Below are 16,237 nucleotides of genomic sequence, written 5' to 3' on the forward strand. Positions count from 1 at the left end.
CACTAATTATTTTGCACCAATTCCTGTCGTGGAATGTTGTAATGAACGATACTCTGACAAACAAGCACGTGATGTCACCACATTGGTGTTTTCCACGTCCTTAAAGCAACAAACACAATGACCGTCGAGTTTATCGCTTTTTCCACTTTTTGTGGCCTTTATGTGGTGTCGCAAATTTAGAATGTCTCAGCCTTGAGCAGATTTTTATATGATACGGTTGTAAGTAAGTATTAGATCCTGTGTACAACCATAATGGCTGCCTAGGTGTATCGGTGTCATGCTGTTGATTGCACATGAATTTCACGCTTCAACAAACACGACTTACGTTTAGTTGAAGTGTCGGGTATCAGCGGAGATGCGGAACAAGTTGTTTCTCGCGATATTTAAACAACTTTATTTAATTCCAAGAAAACAAGAAACAAATAAATTCCCACAAAATCTTTAATTTTTAGGCAAGTAAAGGTTTTAATCCATCTACCACGACTGTGACTCTTTTTATCCCATTTAATTATGTTGCTTACAACAATATTTTAATGTGTAAACGAAGAGGAAAATGATTTTCCAATTTCTGCGTTCGTCCAGACTTTCTTGTAAAATATTGGCTACTTAGGTGCTAATGTGGTGTGACTTTACTTTTAACACAGCCATGTCAGGTGAAAATAGGAATTCGATCGTAATGTGGATGGATCAATCACTCTTGTAACTTTGCTCTCTACTCTCTTTACGTGGATTTTCTGCCGGCTGACCACCTTTGCATTTATTTGTTGTTAATATTTGTCTTAGTGGCTGCAAACCTTAAAAAGCCAGACTCAAAATATCGGGTTTATATTTGTCAGCATCCAGTATACAAAGGTGTTTATATTTTTACACACAAGTACACAAGTAGTTGGTTAGTAGGTACGACTTGGGATATAATATAAAAAATATGTTTAAAAATTATTGTTTAATGGGATACGAATATAATCGCAGTTCTATGTAAGTAGAAACAAACTATAACGCGTAGCACTCTAATGCAAAGTATTTTCGTTAGCTCGTGGTAAAACAAGTGCTTTTGATATCAACGAACGAGTTTTAAACAATAGTAAATCACATTATTTTGGTGGAAGCACATTCTCCTTGAACTGTCCGTCATTTGTGATATTTCCCGCAGGAGAATATCTTCCCACAATGTACGTCCCGTTCTCTCCATTACCATCCGACTTTATTCCAGCGCCGAATTCTGTCGAAGCTTTCCACACAACCTGTGTGAAGTGACCTGTACAAAAACTGCGGTGAAGCAAGTCTAAAAATTCAACTCCTTAATTGCACAAAAGCTTTCATGCAGACTAGCGATCACAACACACTTATATATAAATCATAGTACGTCAGCCCTGTAGTGAAGGCGTTATTTCAAGTTCAGCTAGGCTCCCAAGCATTTCTATGTGATAAGGCACAGGCTAGAAAAAAAAATTAGTTTTAGCCTGCGGTGGGATTGGACCCACAACGGGAGTCTTTTCGAGACTCGCGATCTACCAACTGTGGTTCTGTACAACGCAGTTAAAGACCTGGCGCACCGTAGTTTATATATTAGTGATTTCTGGTCTGTATTAACGCTTTCCGGCTTCATCTTGGCTAATCTGAGTCGCAACAGTTAATATGAGCTTTTATTTTTATTTCATTCTCCTTTAAATATGTATGAAGCATTGAATTTCTTGTTGGATAAACAGAGCAGGTTTGGGCTTTGTATTTTCGTTGAGAACGTCGTTATACGACCGGGGACGTTTGTGAGCTATAGTGACTATTGCGGTGCACGTTTTGTGACACTGACTGACAAGCGTACTTTTCTCCATTTAGTGAAGAATTATTTTCTTTTTAAATTTCCGCATACCAGTATTTCCAGCAAAGCCAGGGTTGTTAAAGTTGTAGTTTTCGATTTCATCGTACCACATCTTTGCTGTTCCAGCAGCGCTCATTTCACCTGAACCCCAAGCCAGGTTCTCTCCAACCCCGTTTAAATCACTGCTGTGTTCCAGTTTATTTTGTCCAGCAATGTAATCCGCCCACCTTGAAACAAATACACTCCAATATTATGTTGAATGCACCGTCGTTGTATTCAATTTAACCTACTTAATGGCACATGCATGGATTTGATGTTTGGGTTGATGCAAATAGAGGTGCTTTGATTGTACTATGGTGTTAGCTAAAGTAACACGTAAACAATAGAAGTCGCCCTATGTATCCGGTGCAATATTTTTAGGTTTTAAGATAATATATTTCATTTGAGTTCGAAGTATTTTAACAATCAACATTTTATCTTGCTTTTTGGATTGTAACTGAATTGAGCTTAATTATAGAAACGTATGTGATAACTTCTTTTCACTGTAAGACCAAATGCTGTGTTAGATTTTTACGTATGTTTTATGAGATTTGCACTTCATACTTTCACGTAACCCGCCCTACTTGCTTTGAACTGACTTACTTCTGTGCATCTTCGCACAATTGTTTGCTGAGAGTCATCGCTGGAACTCCATGTTTCGCTCTGTACGTGTTCTGCGCATCCAGCAATTCTTCAGCGAATTTGTTGTCTCCCTTCGGTTGCTCTGTTGTTGGTTTATCAGGGGCCGGAGCTGGAGCGGGGGTGGGTTCAGTGGGGGCCGGAGTTGGGGTTGGGGTTGGTTCCGGGGCTGATTGAGATAAAATTGTAATTAAGTCAGCACAAAAATATATATAGTTAGTTTTTATGTTGACCAGTGAATATTTTGAAATGTGACTTCACTTATAGCAAGAGTTATATCAAAACTCGTTAACATTAGAGACAATAAAGTGCATCAAAAAGTGAATGTTTGGGTAAAACACACCAGTCAATGCCCACCCTTATTTATGTACTTTACCGATTTTACATTTGTTTTTGTTTTTAATTTTTGCTACCTGAGGTGGAAACGCACTTTTTTAAATACCTTTCAATATACAGAGCAATTTTTGTTCTGCATTTTCGGCTGCAGTTTATGATTGCAGAAACTTTGCGACCGATACGACCGTTTAAAAACTAAAACGTTTTCAAACCAATGCAATTGTAGGCGGAGCTAAACTTGTCAACGAGAACTGGACACTTCGTGGGTGTTTTCGCCTCCATCATGATTACTACTGTCAGCTTTGCATTTTTTCATGAGGGCTAATCCCTCACTAAATGAAGTGTGCAGTTACATATATATGCTTTACCCTGCAAAACCTTGGCTACAAATAAGTGTAGACAGGGCATGGTAAAGTTTTGTCAGCAATATCGTAGCGCTCAATCAGTTTGTGTTGTTCATTGGGAGTTGTACCAAAGTTGAAACTTTGGGACCTGAAAAATGATTTGTTTCAAAAATATAAGCCCAATGGGGTCCGAAAGTTCGATTTATGAGCACGGTAAAACTACGGCCGTGTGGAAAGTCAGGCCCGAATCAAGTCAAATCCGTATCGAATTTTGCAAACGATATATGGGTTGTAAAACTCCGAAAGAACAATTTGTCCGAGGGTAACTATTGTTAGCCGCAAAACCATAAACATTATTTCGCCCTGCAGGGTTTTGTAACTCATAGAGTGTTTCGTTTCGCATCACTGAGCTCGCCAATCGTGCGAACGCACCGTGAACTTTCACGCAACTGTGAAACCGCCACTTGAATATTGGGAGGCTGACAAACGATCAACATCAGGCATCGATAATCTATTTCGTGTCGCAAATTAAAACTAATTCTTGATAAGCTGCAGACAGTGCACACTGTTTCAACCGTTAAGGTCTTATCAATGCAGCTGGTGCCGAGACATTGGCCGTATTGGCTAGTGTAGCTATCCATCGACATTCAAGTTTGTTGCGAGCAGCAAGCTAAAGAGCCATACCCCACCTATTCTGTGTGATGCCACAAAACTAATTTCTGTCTGGAATAATGGTTCCTGGGTCATTCAAATTATCGCACTTTAGTGTTCTGCGGTGAAATATTTTTACACATGGACGATTTCGCCCCATTACTGGTTTGTTTGGGAACAAGCAACGAACCGTGCACAAAGTTTGTACGTAAGATTTTAAAGTGCAATCCGAAAACATATGAAAGGACAACAAGAAGCTACAATATTATGACAAACTTGTACGATTGGTTGTCTTGTTAATTTTTTGAAATATCATTTTAATAGAAAATTAACAAAAACGCTTGCTATTCAAATCTCCTACCACTTGGCTCGTTGGTTGGTGATGTGCGTTTCTCTTTACAAAACCAATTTCCCATTTTGCTGCAGGTGAACGTTAAAATTATTCAAAAAATTGTATGAAAAAGCTGCAATCCAAGCCCTATTTATTTGCCGCCTCGTTCTCTTAATCCTGCAGCAAATGCTTCAAGCTGTTAAAGCAAAAAAACGTAATCTCCGCTGGTCAGTTCGTGACGTTATCCGATTTCAATCTGGACCACAACAGACTAAGCACTGAACGAGAAACTGACCGAGAAATGTTGTGATTGTTTTGCCGACATTAAAGCATTCGTGGTTTACCGCCAGGGGCGAAATGGCTTCGCTTTCTTGTTCTGCTCGTTTGCGTGGCTCTTCAACACGATTTGCTTTGTTGATATTTCTGCCTACCCGCTCTCCTGCCCGCCCAACTGCTCCGCTCCCATCTGCGCGTTTCATCAAGCGGAAACATTTCAAACCAACCTCACTGTTTCAAACATTCTGCACAACTTTGTAATTCATGTGAAATAAGAAATTTATTATTTGAAAACCCGTGTGTCGCAGCAAAACTGAAACCAGCATAAACTTGCCCGAATTATTCGAAGCGTTTAAACCATATACACACGTAAAACCGTAATCGGTACTTTTTATCGCCACAAAATAATATGATTGGTCCGAAATTCTTTGGCAGATAATGTTGAAGAGTAAAAAAACTTAATTACATGTTACAGAAACCAATTCACAGTTAAAAAAGGTCAACATTTCCAAATGTATCTCTTTTTACAAGTTTCCTTTCCCGAATTGGCATTTTAAGGCTCGTGCGTTTAATATTAGAAATCTTCTGACGGTTAATTGTGTGTTAGGAACATGTGACACATACACGAACTAATTATTATGCACCAAGTCCTGTCGTGTAATGTTGAAATGAAAGACACACTGACAAGCAAGTACGTGATGTCAAAACATTGGTGTTTTCCACGCCCTTAAAGTAACAAACACAATAACCGTCTATTTGCTATGTTTTCCACTATTTGTGCGTTTTATGTGGATTGCGAATTTAGAATGTTTCAGCCTTGCGCAGCTTTTAATATCCGTCTATGTTATTTGATCCTGTGTACGACCATAATGCCTGCCCAAGTGTGTCTTTTCACGCTGTTGATTGCACAAGCATTTCACGCTTCAACAAACACGACTTACGTTTAGTTGAGGTGTCAGGTGGATTTCTTCGTCGTTTCGTAAAAAAATTTCCCATTTTATAAATAAGTACAGTAACGGTGGATAAAAATAAGCAACAAAAAGTAACAAAATAAATCTGACTCTATAGCTGTCTCTGTATAAAGAATAGCAGGTTATACCAACAGTTTGCTCGATCAATTCGTCTTTTTACCACAATTTGTTTTTTCGTTTTTGTCAAAAACACAAACAAATTTTTACGAAGTCTTTTATTTGACGACAAATAAAGGTTTAAATCCATCTACAACGGCTGTGTCTCTTTCAACTGATGCTTGTCACTTTCATCACCAACTTCACTCACTCATTCGCATCTGAAGTAAATCTGCACGAAAGTCGACCAACCGCATTTTGATACAGCCGCGTCGATGACGCGACGCAGCTTGCAAGAGAGAAACGCTTCTTCTGACCAACCTACCTACGCCATATACCCTGTGCTAAACCCTGTCCTGCGCATCGACCGTGAAACTGAGAAACCCGACTCCGCCGCTCACACCTGCGTAACGAAAACATTTTACGTGTCTTGATGTACGAAAAACTTTTCTGCTTTTTCGCATTTTCTGAAACAAACCAGGAAACTAATTTCCAAGTGACAAACCATGACGTCATAGTAACTTGCACTGATTGTGACGTGACAACGTATCGCGTTTTCGCGTTTTAAATATTTTGTGTGTTGTAGAAAATTCTGACAAGCTAACAAATGAGAAGCGACGTCACTAACTACGTAACAAACTGCCATTATTTGTGACTTTCAAGTCGCAGCTGCTGTGCAAGAATCACACTTTTGCTTCGCAATGAAGAAAGAAACAAAACTCCACAAACCACGTGACAAATTTGCATATACATCAAATTTGATGTCACGTGATTTAATCATATTTCCACTTCGGATAAACAAGAAACTTTTGTTTATTTTATCACAAGTAAATAAATTCGAAACATCCAACTTGGAGAAGTTTCGATTTTAAAACAAGTAGAAATGTTTAATTCACTTTACCTTGTTTATCTTCCGGTTGCGAGGGAGATGAAAACAGGTTTCCCATTTTGTTGCAGTTTCAACCAAAACCTTAAAACTCTAATGCTTTAACCTTTGCAGTGAAACTGAACAAGCGAATGTTATCAGAACTTAATTGCTTCCTATTTAACACCGAGAGTTGTTTACCACAACAAAAACAAACCAACAATACAACTACAGAACACGGGATTCATCCTGTCAGTGTTTTGTAGCAATTGGAAGCAACTTTCTGTTATTTCCACCAAACCCTGCAGACAGAATGCCGCCTACCCCTTCCACCCCAGCCTAAACCCGTCACGTATTTTGCTTGTCAATGCCGCACAACAACATTCAACCCCACCCGTCGCGCGCGTTGCCTTTGTGACGTCAACGCTCACTACTGACGTCAGCTTCAATGTTGAATCTGGGCGGAAAAGTGTTCTGGAATTATGGAACGCTTTTGTTGGCCATTGCCCCTGTCAAGTAATTGCAACTTCATGTTGTGTTCGCTGCTTTTGCATCCTTTGTTGGAGCAGCAGCGCGTTCAACCATTATCCAGTAGTTGTGCCCATGACTTTTCACCGCTAACCTTTAAACTTTGTGCAGCTATTTCCGGCTTGGTGATTGTTTTAGTGCTATTGTTTTGCTGTGTTCACCAAGCACTTTAAAAGCTCCCATCAACCGACAACTTGTGTATATAGAATACATCTTAGTGCAGACGTTTCAACAATTACAGTACTCATAATCAGTGCAGGTGACGTACTCTACATACACAAATTCTCTGGTAGATATTTTTGTGATTAAAGTTCCTGTTACAAGTCCGTGTATAGTGTTTTCCAATCAAAATTTTTATAATAAACTTCATAGAAGAAATCCACCTTTTTTGGTTGCGTATTTTTAAGACCAACTTTTTGAAAACAATTTTATAACAAACTAATAGGTACAAAATCCTACGAACCATGGACAGATTGTATTGAGCTGTACAGAGGCCGGTGGTGGTTTGCAACACAAAGAAAACGAAATTTATTTAAGATTACATGCAGTCTCTAGTCCTACTGGGCACTGGGTGGCGGTAGTGATTTGGTTTTGTTCATCTGCGCAACGCTAAGTTAAACTAACATGTGATAAAAAGTTTCTTCTCCATTTTTACACATACATTTTCTCCTCTCCAGAGACTCATATTTCTCACCGTTAATAGTGAGATTATAGTCTCTTATAAGAGCAAAATCACTTGTTATGAGTCATGCTAAAATTGCTGACCAAGTGACAAACACGAAATAAAGTCACGTGATTGGGTGATCTCGCCGTAATTGTACGAGAAGTTTTGGAACGTTTAAACGAGATCTACGGACATAGACTCTGCGCTCATAGGATTGTTTTACCAGCCTCTGTGCTAAACGAGAACAACTTCAACTTTTTCCCACGCAAACACGTCTGGTAAATAGGTCATTGTTTATGTGACATAATTTGCGGGGAACAAAAACCCGCATAAGTCTGCGCTACAAATACAGCGAACATAATATGAATGACAATAATGCTACATTGAACTATATACGCTTGTTGTTGTGTAAAAATGTTGACATAAAATAACGATATTTCTTCGGCTCATACATTAAACACTGGACCCTTTAACTATTTATTCAAAAAGTAAACCAACTTTTCGTTCATGCAGCGTACTGAACTTGTAGATACCAGTAATGATCGATAAAAGCTGCATTAAATACAAGCCCAGAAATATAATAAAAATTATCTGTGGGAACAAGTTTAAACAAATCTGAACTTAAAACAATCAAAAGTTTTACGAGAAGTAAAATGTTCAGGATACATTTTCTTGTAATATGTCTGCTGGTTAAATGCAATAAATATTTAGGCTTCTGTTTTTCTTGATTATTTCGGCTTCATTGCATCGAGGTGCTCCGTACCGCCACCAGTCGGCGATTTGTGCAGTTTATTTGTGGTAACATCTACGTCATCGGTTGTCGACTTTCGGCTTATGACGTCATCCATCAGTGACGTTGTTTCGTGTTTCAGAGTCGCTTGGTCTTTCTTCCATTTCATTCGCCTGCAAGAAAGCGTCGGTTTTGCATGATCTGTTTTTATGTTTTATATCCGATTACAAAGAAAAGCATAGTTAAAATCGTTTAACCAAAATTTAGTGGTAAAAAGCACGAAACCGCATCGCTTTTTCGGAAACTGAAGACTCTGTTTCTTTAAAATTTAAACAGCCTAACAATCAAAGGAAAACGTTTACGCTGCTTTTGTAATTGAATTTTTATATTTGTGATGGCGTTCTTATTTATCATTTGATTTATTTACTGCACAAAACACCCTGGACGTTAACGAACCCTCTCTTACAAAGTTACTTATATTGACCATTAAACTTTCAATCGAAGACTTTCTAACACCAAGCAAACAAAAGACATCAAAGTAGATGAGAACAACTGACCTGTTTTGGAACCATATTTTGATGTGTCGTTCAGTTAAGTTGAGCCCAGCTGCTAATTCGATTCTCCGCGGTCGTGAAATGTAACGATTGAAGTGAAACTCTTTCTCCAACTCGAGTAGCTGTCCACGTGTGTATGCAGTGCGAGTTCGTTTGTTTTCGTCCAAGTCTTGAAGCTGGGAAGGCGTGCAACCCATCGCTGTAACAATGCCAACAAGGTTAACAGAATGGAACAAGGTTTTGTTTTAAAACAATATTGTTCCTGAAGCGATCTTGTTATAAGTTTGCTGTTTATCACTAATGAAGGCACGAATGTAATTGTTTCTCTCTTTCTCTTCTCTTTTAAAAAGTAACGTAAGTATTAATGAAAACAACCTTAAAGTACAAATATTCGTGGTGACATTTTATTTTTTGAAATCAAATAATTTTGTTATTTAGTATTCAAATATTTTTAGGTGTTTATAGATTTTACCCTGAAAATAGTGAAATGTTACATTTATATGTGACCTGTTGAGGTTACGTATAAGTCTTGATAGTATAGTGCGCTGAAGAGCTTTAAAAGGACCGCCTAAAACTTTCTTCCAGGCGAATTGAAATATCCCGGACATTGCTTTGAAGTGACAAAATTAACGTTGAAAAGTCACGTAAACCCACTTCGTCATGGAACGGCATCTCAGTAGCGATCTTAGCCGGGTATTGCAGTGGTGTGATGCGGCAGAAGCAACGCGCCAGCAAACAGGCTTATCTAAATTGTCGCGGGGCACAAGATTTACAACTGAGGCACTTGTAAATAAGCTCGCAGACTCCTGTCACCGGCCTGTTTGCCCTGAGCCCTCCACCGGTCGGTAGCAGTGTGTGAAAGTTACCGGCCCTTATCATTCAAACGCGGCCGACACGATATCTCGCAGTCCCCTGGGCCTGGAGCGGCAGGATTTAAGGAACAGGGTGATGGTAGTGTATAGCTCAGCACACATTTGCATGCGATAAGGGATTTAGATGCACGGGATATGATCCACTGCTGTGTAGATTTAGTGTTAATACATCGCCACCTCATCGGACAAGCCACGCGACTTTTCTGATTAAATTTGTGTTTATTACCTAAATACGATATATTAGTTTTATGAAAGATTTGTATAATTGTGGAAATAAATATTCTTTTAAATTTTTAATGGGTAAAATGTATTAAAGTTATTACTCACAAAATTGTAGGCCTAACTGCCTCAGTAAAAATATGTTTGCAACCATATTTTTCAATGTTGCTCCTAAAATACGACTATTTTCTTGAGTTAAATGCTAATTGAGTCCCTTGCGACATACAAAGTTAAAAAAATCTCTGTCACACGAAAGGGATTAAATATCCAGGAAGAATTTGTGCAAGCTATCATTTTTACATACGACAATGAAATTGAAAACATTTGCTTTGATTTCGTTTCCGTATAAAAATTATCTATAAACGCTGATAGCAGTTGACGTATTATTTGTTAAAATCAATTCATAATGAAATAGCATGATTTGAAACGAAAAAAGGTGAATAAAAAAACGCTAAAATCCATATTTCTTGAAACGCTGGTCATTTTCCAATTTGCGTATCAGTATAGTATAGTTTATTAAATCCACTGTATTAAATGTACCTAATAAATAGCATACGCCTTTAATTTTACACCAAAATTTTTGAGTGAGTAAACCAACAATGTAATCTTGTCAATCTGCCAAGATGTTTAAATGGCAACAAAAAATCAAAAAATTCAACGAAATCATATCTCGGATTAACTGAAGCGTTTGTCGACCAGAGAATGACCATTGTGACGTACAGAGTGGTCAGTAAACAGGGTTTGTGTGCGATGCAAACAGCACATGACAGGGTGGCGTGCGCTAATTTGTGTTGCTTCTTACATGTGACAGCCCGGTGTAACAGCTTCGCTGCGCTGACGGGCGTTTGTTCTGCCTGAGACGATGCTGCTACTGTTTCTGCTTCTGCTTATAAATCATTAACCCGCCCCAGTACTAATCCAGTGTTTATCTGAGCTTATATGTGCCTCTGTGGTCTTTTACTCGGCAGCCTTCGCCCAGCGAACTAAAGATTGTTGTAGGTTAAACAAAATGGCCGCTGCAGGTTTCAACAATAAAATGGCAATTTAATAAACTTCCAGACATGAAACAAATAGCACGGGGTAAATACGCATCTTTATCAAAAACAAGAGCTTGAATTCAGAATGAATTATAGTCAACATTTCAGCAGCTGCACCCAATGTACTTTACATCAATGAAAGTTACCTAAAAACGTTGTTTCAGCGAGCTGTTTTCGTCTCATCTGGCACTTGGATGTGTCACAAATTTCACCTTTTACCACAATAAGCACAAACCGTAACAGCTTGAAATATTCACAAAACTGCCCCAGTTATACATAGTATCAACACATGGTTTTTGTGGGTTGTTACTACCCAGGGAAGAACAGCATAGTCAGGCCAACTTTAAAATTGTTTTTTTTTTACTTTCGTTGCGCAGATGTCAAGCTTAAAGTCAAAAGCTACATAAAAATCACAAAATGTGCTTCAACATTATTAATTGTAGAGCAATTAATTTGAGTTTACGAAGCGCTACTTAAGGGGCAATTTAATAAATGTACCACATAGTTCCATTATAGAGCATATGTGTGCCCTCGTAAACGTGTTTCATGCCGTGATAAAGCTTTGGTTTACCGCCATACTTTATAAAACCCAAGCTATTTGACAAATTGATGGTAATATTTTGTGGGTTGTGCAAATTTCCATGATGCAAAGTTGAGCTGTGTGTGGTATAAAAACCAAACCTCGGTGCCGAAATGTCATTTATTATCCATTTAAACAGATTAAAACGGAAAATATCCGCTTAAGCGATTATTGCTGTCAAATTTTTGTTGGCGTTTGGGGTAAAACAGCAACACCATTAGGGAAGTGTTGAGCAATCTCTTCTAACACATTACGCTTTATTTAAAACTACAAGCGGTAAAACTTTGTCAAAACATGTTTTACGCTTCTGGTGGTTTCAAATCGATTTAGACATAAACCACAATTGACTCTGCACATCTTTATCGGATCAGCGAAAAGGCCACTTTATTCTTAACGGGTTGTAAATTGGCTTCACTAACTTCAGAATCGTAAAAAGACCACATTTAGAGTTGTTTATTTTTCTATTTTCAAGCGAACGAAAATGGCGACGGCGTTAGTAGGCTACAAACAGTTAATATCGCATTTTGACCTTTCAACTTTCTGAAACGCTTTTCAGATTATATTTTTAAACAATGTTGTTGCGACGCGAGTTTGGACAACAACTCAGAATGTTTTTTAAATCAGAAAGATTTATTTTGCAAGTGAAGATTTCCGTTTACCATTTCATGGGAAAGTTTCTCTCTTACTTCTAGTTTCTTGTGATACGCTGCACAAGACGAACAATGTATGGAAACATCTTCGTGTTAAACGTATATGCGGCGCATCTTTTTGCAACTTGTTCCGTTTGAAGGGCGAAATATTTATCAACAAAGTATCATGCGAAATGGTTGGAACAATCACTTTATAGCCTACTTGTCTTTGAGCATAAAAAATGTGACTTTGCCGTAATATTGCCGCCTGTTATTGTTTTTTTTTTTACTTTGGTGGTTTACAACAAAAACAATGTCATACTAATTGAACGAACCTTTGTAAATTGAAGTAAATGCATTAGTTACCGCGCGCACATTGCTGTAAAGTTTAACAAAGTGGTAAATTATTATTTCTGTGTGGTGGGAAAAGCGATGAGGCCTTATATCACTCGGAAGAAGACGGCTTTTCATCAGTCAGCACCAGCTCTATCCTTATCACATTGCGCTGATTCAAAGGCAACTGCGCTCGGTAGATTGATGGAACGCGTCAAACCCGCCTCCGCCACCGTTAAAGTGCGGACCGCTAAAGGTTGCGTAAACACAGCTGCCTATATGGAAATTGCCGCACCAGAAAAATATGCTGCAAATTTGTTAAATTATATTTGCTACAAGTTTGACTCTTTAAGAATATTTTTCAGTAACTTTTTAAACTAAAACGCCGCAAGTATTGAGTCTGTATAGTCGAAAGTCTAGGTTGGTTGTAGATTTTTTTATAATGGACCATTTCCTCTAATAAATGTTTGCGCATAGCAACAGATCTTAGATAACTTTTACACAAGGTAAACGAGGTTGTTGTTTTTAATCCGACCATGTTAACAAGTTGTTCAGATATTTAATTCTATGAAATTCTTTTTCTCCACCACAAGGAAACATTGCAACAATCAGTTATTGAGCATTTCACATATAAAGCCTGGCATTGGCGCAAGACTTTCGCCTAGTAACAATGACCGCGCAATACTGAGCTTATCATCTGTCAGGTGGTCTCAGTCGCTCAACACAACAGACACACTGAAGCATCAAATCACCGCTTTGTTTCACTACTTCGATACCTTCATAATTTAGTAGGCTTCTCTCAAGACAGGATTTTTTAAACAGCTTTAAGTTTCTAAATTTCATATATCGTGTAACTTTAAAAAATTTCAAACGGTTTTGGTACACGTTTCGCGGATTACAATGTTCTCAGTAAAACACGCAGATCATTATTGCGACATTTGCTGCTGCGATCATAAATAGAAATGTTTGAACTTTATTAAGTTTTACAACAGAATTCTGGCTAAGTTTTTCAAAGAAACCGTAAAACAATTATCCTACGAAGGTTATTTATTACTCAGCTGAATAAAAGCGCCAACTAAAACTGTAAGAACTGCAACCAAACATATAGAAGTGAAAAACATGCGTTGCCCCACGAAAATAATGTCGCTTATTTCAGCTTACGTCATTGGCACGCGACATTATCTACGAGTGACCTTTGACATTTGACCTCTGTTAGTGGACATTGAGACTTCTAAGATAAGACAAGTGCGTTTTCCCACGCTGATCAAAGTGGAAACATGTTCCAGTACTGTCTGATATTACAACACTGCCAGTCTAATGGCTTGCTAAATTCCTTGGGTAACAAGCATCTGTGAAATTTAAATTCCAATGAAATGAACGGATAGTTTGCTGCGACTTTTTGTATTAACCGGTTACTGAAACATAACCTGATTTAATCCTGTTGCGATATTTACCTTTTTTACGTTTTACCTCATAGTGCCATTGCTGTCTAGCCTACGATCAAATCGCGTAAAAAGCAATACAAATTTCTCGAACAAAATGTATTTGTTTCAAACATCTGTATACTAATTATATGTCGTTTTAAAACTAAAGGTTGCTATTTACCTATTTCTAAAATAAGGCCTCTAGACAAAAATGTTGATACTTAATCGTACTTTTTACAGATCAAAATCAAGAAAACGTTTTGTTTGAAATAATATCAAATCTAAAGTCAAAAACAATGAACCGCAACTAACCTTTGTCTTTACAACAAAACCAAAGAATATTTTTTTGAAAATAAACTTATGTTGAAATTTCTGTATACACGACAAGGTAACAGTTGTAATTAAATTATTTTTCAACAGGTCGGTAATGCATTAATCCAGGTTTGCCAAATCCTTGAGTAAATTTGTTTGTAGTTTGAAAGTAATTTGTAACAAACCTCATCAAACATGCGGAGCGAAAATCGAACATTGCTGAACTGTGGCGAGAAAATTATGTCATGAATCAAACCCATTGTTGTAATAACTAGCGCGCATTCAAACTCTTCAAGGACAAAATAGTTGCAACAAACTTTGTACGAGTCAAATTCTCTTTAAGCGCAGAATGGTAGTAATTAAATTCGATTTTGCAACACATGCCCAACAATTAGAAAGAAAAGATATGTTATCATTGTTTGCGTGCGGCCATTTCCTTCGCATGGCTAACAAAAGAATGTTACAACATTAATTTTACGTTATTTAAGTATGTTTGTAACATTTGAATACGCTTAGCTGATGATGTTTGGTCTCATAAGTTCGTTAAAAAATCTGCAAAACGTTTTCAAGCGACATTTCACCGCCAAACGGTTCAAATAGACGTAAAAGGGCCATGCTTTGTTATTGAAATGTGAATGATGTGGCCCCAGATATCACTGATGGTGGTATGAGCATTTGCCGAAACGTATTAACAATAAAGCATGTCGCTTTTTACATATATTTGGGCCATTATTTTCACCATTAAACTAATGGACAGATTCGTGTATAAACTGTATATAGTGTTGCAACGATATTGCTGAACACTATTTCATAAACGAGGCAAAAACCTTACGAAGCACTGAGCTTTTTAGGTTATACGTGAACAGCCACGTGCATTGTGGAATCACGACGACTTTCAATCTTCAACGTTCATGATTCGAAGCAATTCAAATTCAACATGCAAAAAAATGAATTCAAATTGTAAAGGTTTTCAGGGGGAACTGTCTGTGACGCCATTCAACACATTGTACGCTTTAGCTTCTCATTTGAGTAGGTCTTAATATGTTTTGGCAAAAAAACGTACCCAAGGTGAGATTCGAACACACAAATTGCCGGTTGAGTTTTTTACTATCTGAGTTGATGCGCAATTTCATTTGTGTTTCAAACCCTTTTCTACATGTTGAACATTTGGTACGATCTGTGTTCGTTTTTTACATTTTATGTTTAGCTTTAGTACTTTTTGTATTTTCATTTTGTCTGCTGCTCCAACATCAACATTCATCAATCCATTACTTTCGTCATTACTTTGTTTGTGCAATTAATTTAATTTTAAAGCGTGGCAGATATAATATTGAATTGCAATGGAAAAGTTGAAAATTTGTAAGCGAGAAAATTAACCTTGTCAAATCTTTCATTGTATGATCGTTTTATTGTTACAAGATACGCGCTATTATTCGCAAATTTGGTAAAATACATTTTTTTAACTACTTCAGTGATTTTGTTGTAGAGCTTCATGTAAGTAGTGGTCGTATCTGTTAATCCTGTCCTGTTACAAATCATACCGAACGTCGCCACATGATACAGGCATGAGACCACACATAGAGCTGACATGGCCAGTTCCCACGAGTGACCACACACTTGATAAAACCCGGTCCCACAAGCAAGTAGCTACGGACATTGGTCAGTTGTGGCTTATCGCTTGTTGACCGGCATCGCGACCAGTTCATCTATGGCAGGGATCTTCAACCTTTTTGGCGCAATCGCCCCCTTTCCAAGGCACCGGCTTAAAATCGCCCCCCTATGAGATTGTTATTTGTATAAAAGTTTTTGAGCAGATGCGGGCGGTTAGCTTCACTTAGCAAAACGAAAGCTTTAGTCAAAGCTTCAGTTAACAAATAATTTAATTGCTACTACAACACGCAAACTCTATTTCACGCAATTCTTTAAACGCATCTAAGAAAAATCTGTTCAATCATAGACAAAACAATATTACGATTATGCGCAAACAATTG

General features: G+C 37.8%; 2 protein-coding genes across 3 annotated transcripts; both read right to left on the reverse strand.

The window, feature by feature from the left end:
• Positions 1-809: 809 nt before the first annotated feature.
• On the reverse strand, positions 810-5,509 carry LOC145238747 (Golgi-associated plant pathogenesis-related protein 1-like). Of its 2 annotated transcripts, none has more exons than XM_080102007.1 (4): positions 5,374-5,509; positions 2,459-2,663; positions 1,868-2,043; positions 810-1,255 (listed from the first exon to the last, which is right to left on the reverse strand). In XM_080102007.1, exons 1-4 carry the CDS (start codon positions 5,426-5,428, stop codon positions 1,092-1,094), a joined length of 600 nt encoding a protein of 199 aa, XP_079958133.1. In that variant the 5' UTR covers positions 5,429-5,509; the 3' UTR covers positions 810-1,091. The 2 variants fall into 2 exon arrangements, with proteins under 2 accessions (XP_079958133.1, XP_079958132.1); XM_080102006.1 differs by lacking the exon at positions 5,374-5,509 and adding an exon at positions 4,187-4,454.
• A 2,327-nt stretch (positions 5,510-7,836) lies between these two features.
• On the reverse strand, positions 7,837-9,915 carry LOC145238748 (homeobox protein H90-like). Its single transcript, XM_080102009.1, has 2 exons — positions 8,844-9,915; positions 7,837-8,459 (listed from the first exon to the last, which is right to left on the reverse strand). Exons 1-2 carry the CDS (start codon positions 9,035-9,037, stop codon positions 8,285-8,287), a joined length of 369 nt encoding a protein of 122 aa, XP_079958135.1. The 5' UTR covers positions 9,038-9,915; the 3' UTR covers positions 7,837-8,284.
• Between the last annotated feature and the right edge of the window lie 6,322 nt (positions 9,916-16,237).

Source organism: Phallusia mammillata, chromosome 7 (assembly GCF_965637545.1).
Source record: "Phallusia mammillata chromosome 7, kaPhaMamm4.hap1.1, whole genome shotgun sequence".
Classification (NCBI taxonomy): Eukaryota; Metazoa; Chordata; class Ascidiacea; order Phlebobranchia; family Ascidiidae; genus Phallusia; species Phallusia mammillata.

Excerpts from the sequence above, each read along its gene's own strand:
- LOC145238747 (XM_080102007.1), bottom strand. The coding sequence starts at position 5,428 with ATGGGAAATTTTTTTACGAAACGACGAAGAAATCCACCTGACACCTCA. Across the intron at positions 2,664-5,373 it reads ACCTGACACCTCAACTAAAC|CCCCGGAACCAACCCCAACC; the intron begins GTAAGTCGTGTT and ends TATCTCAATCAG. Across the intron at positions 1,256-1,867 it reads TGGCTTTGCTGGAAATACTG|GTCACTTCACACAGGTTGTG; the intron begins GTATGCGGAAAT and ends GTTTTTGTACAG.
- LOC145238748 (XM_080102009.1), bottom strand. The coding sequence starts at position 9,037 with ATGGGTTGCACGCCTTCCCAGCTTCAAGACTTGGACGAAAACAAACGA. Across the intron at positions 8,460-8,843 it reads AAAATATGGTTCCAAAACAG|GCGAATGAAATGGAAGAAAG; the intron begins GTCAGTTGTTCT and ends GCTTTCTTGCAG.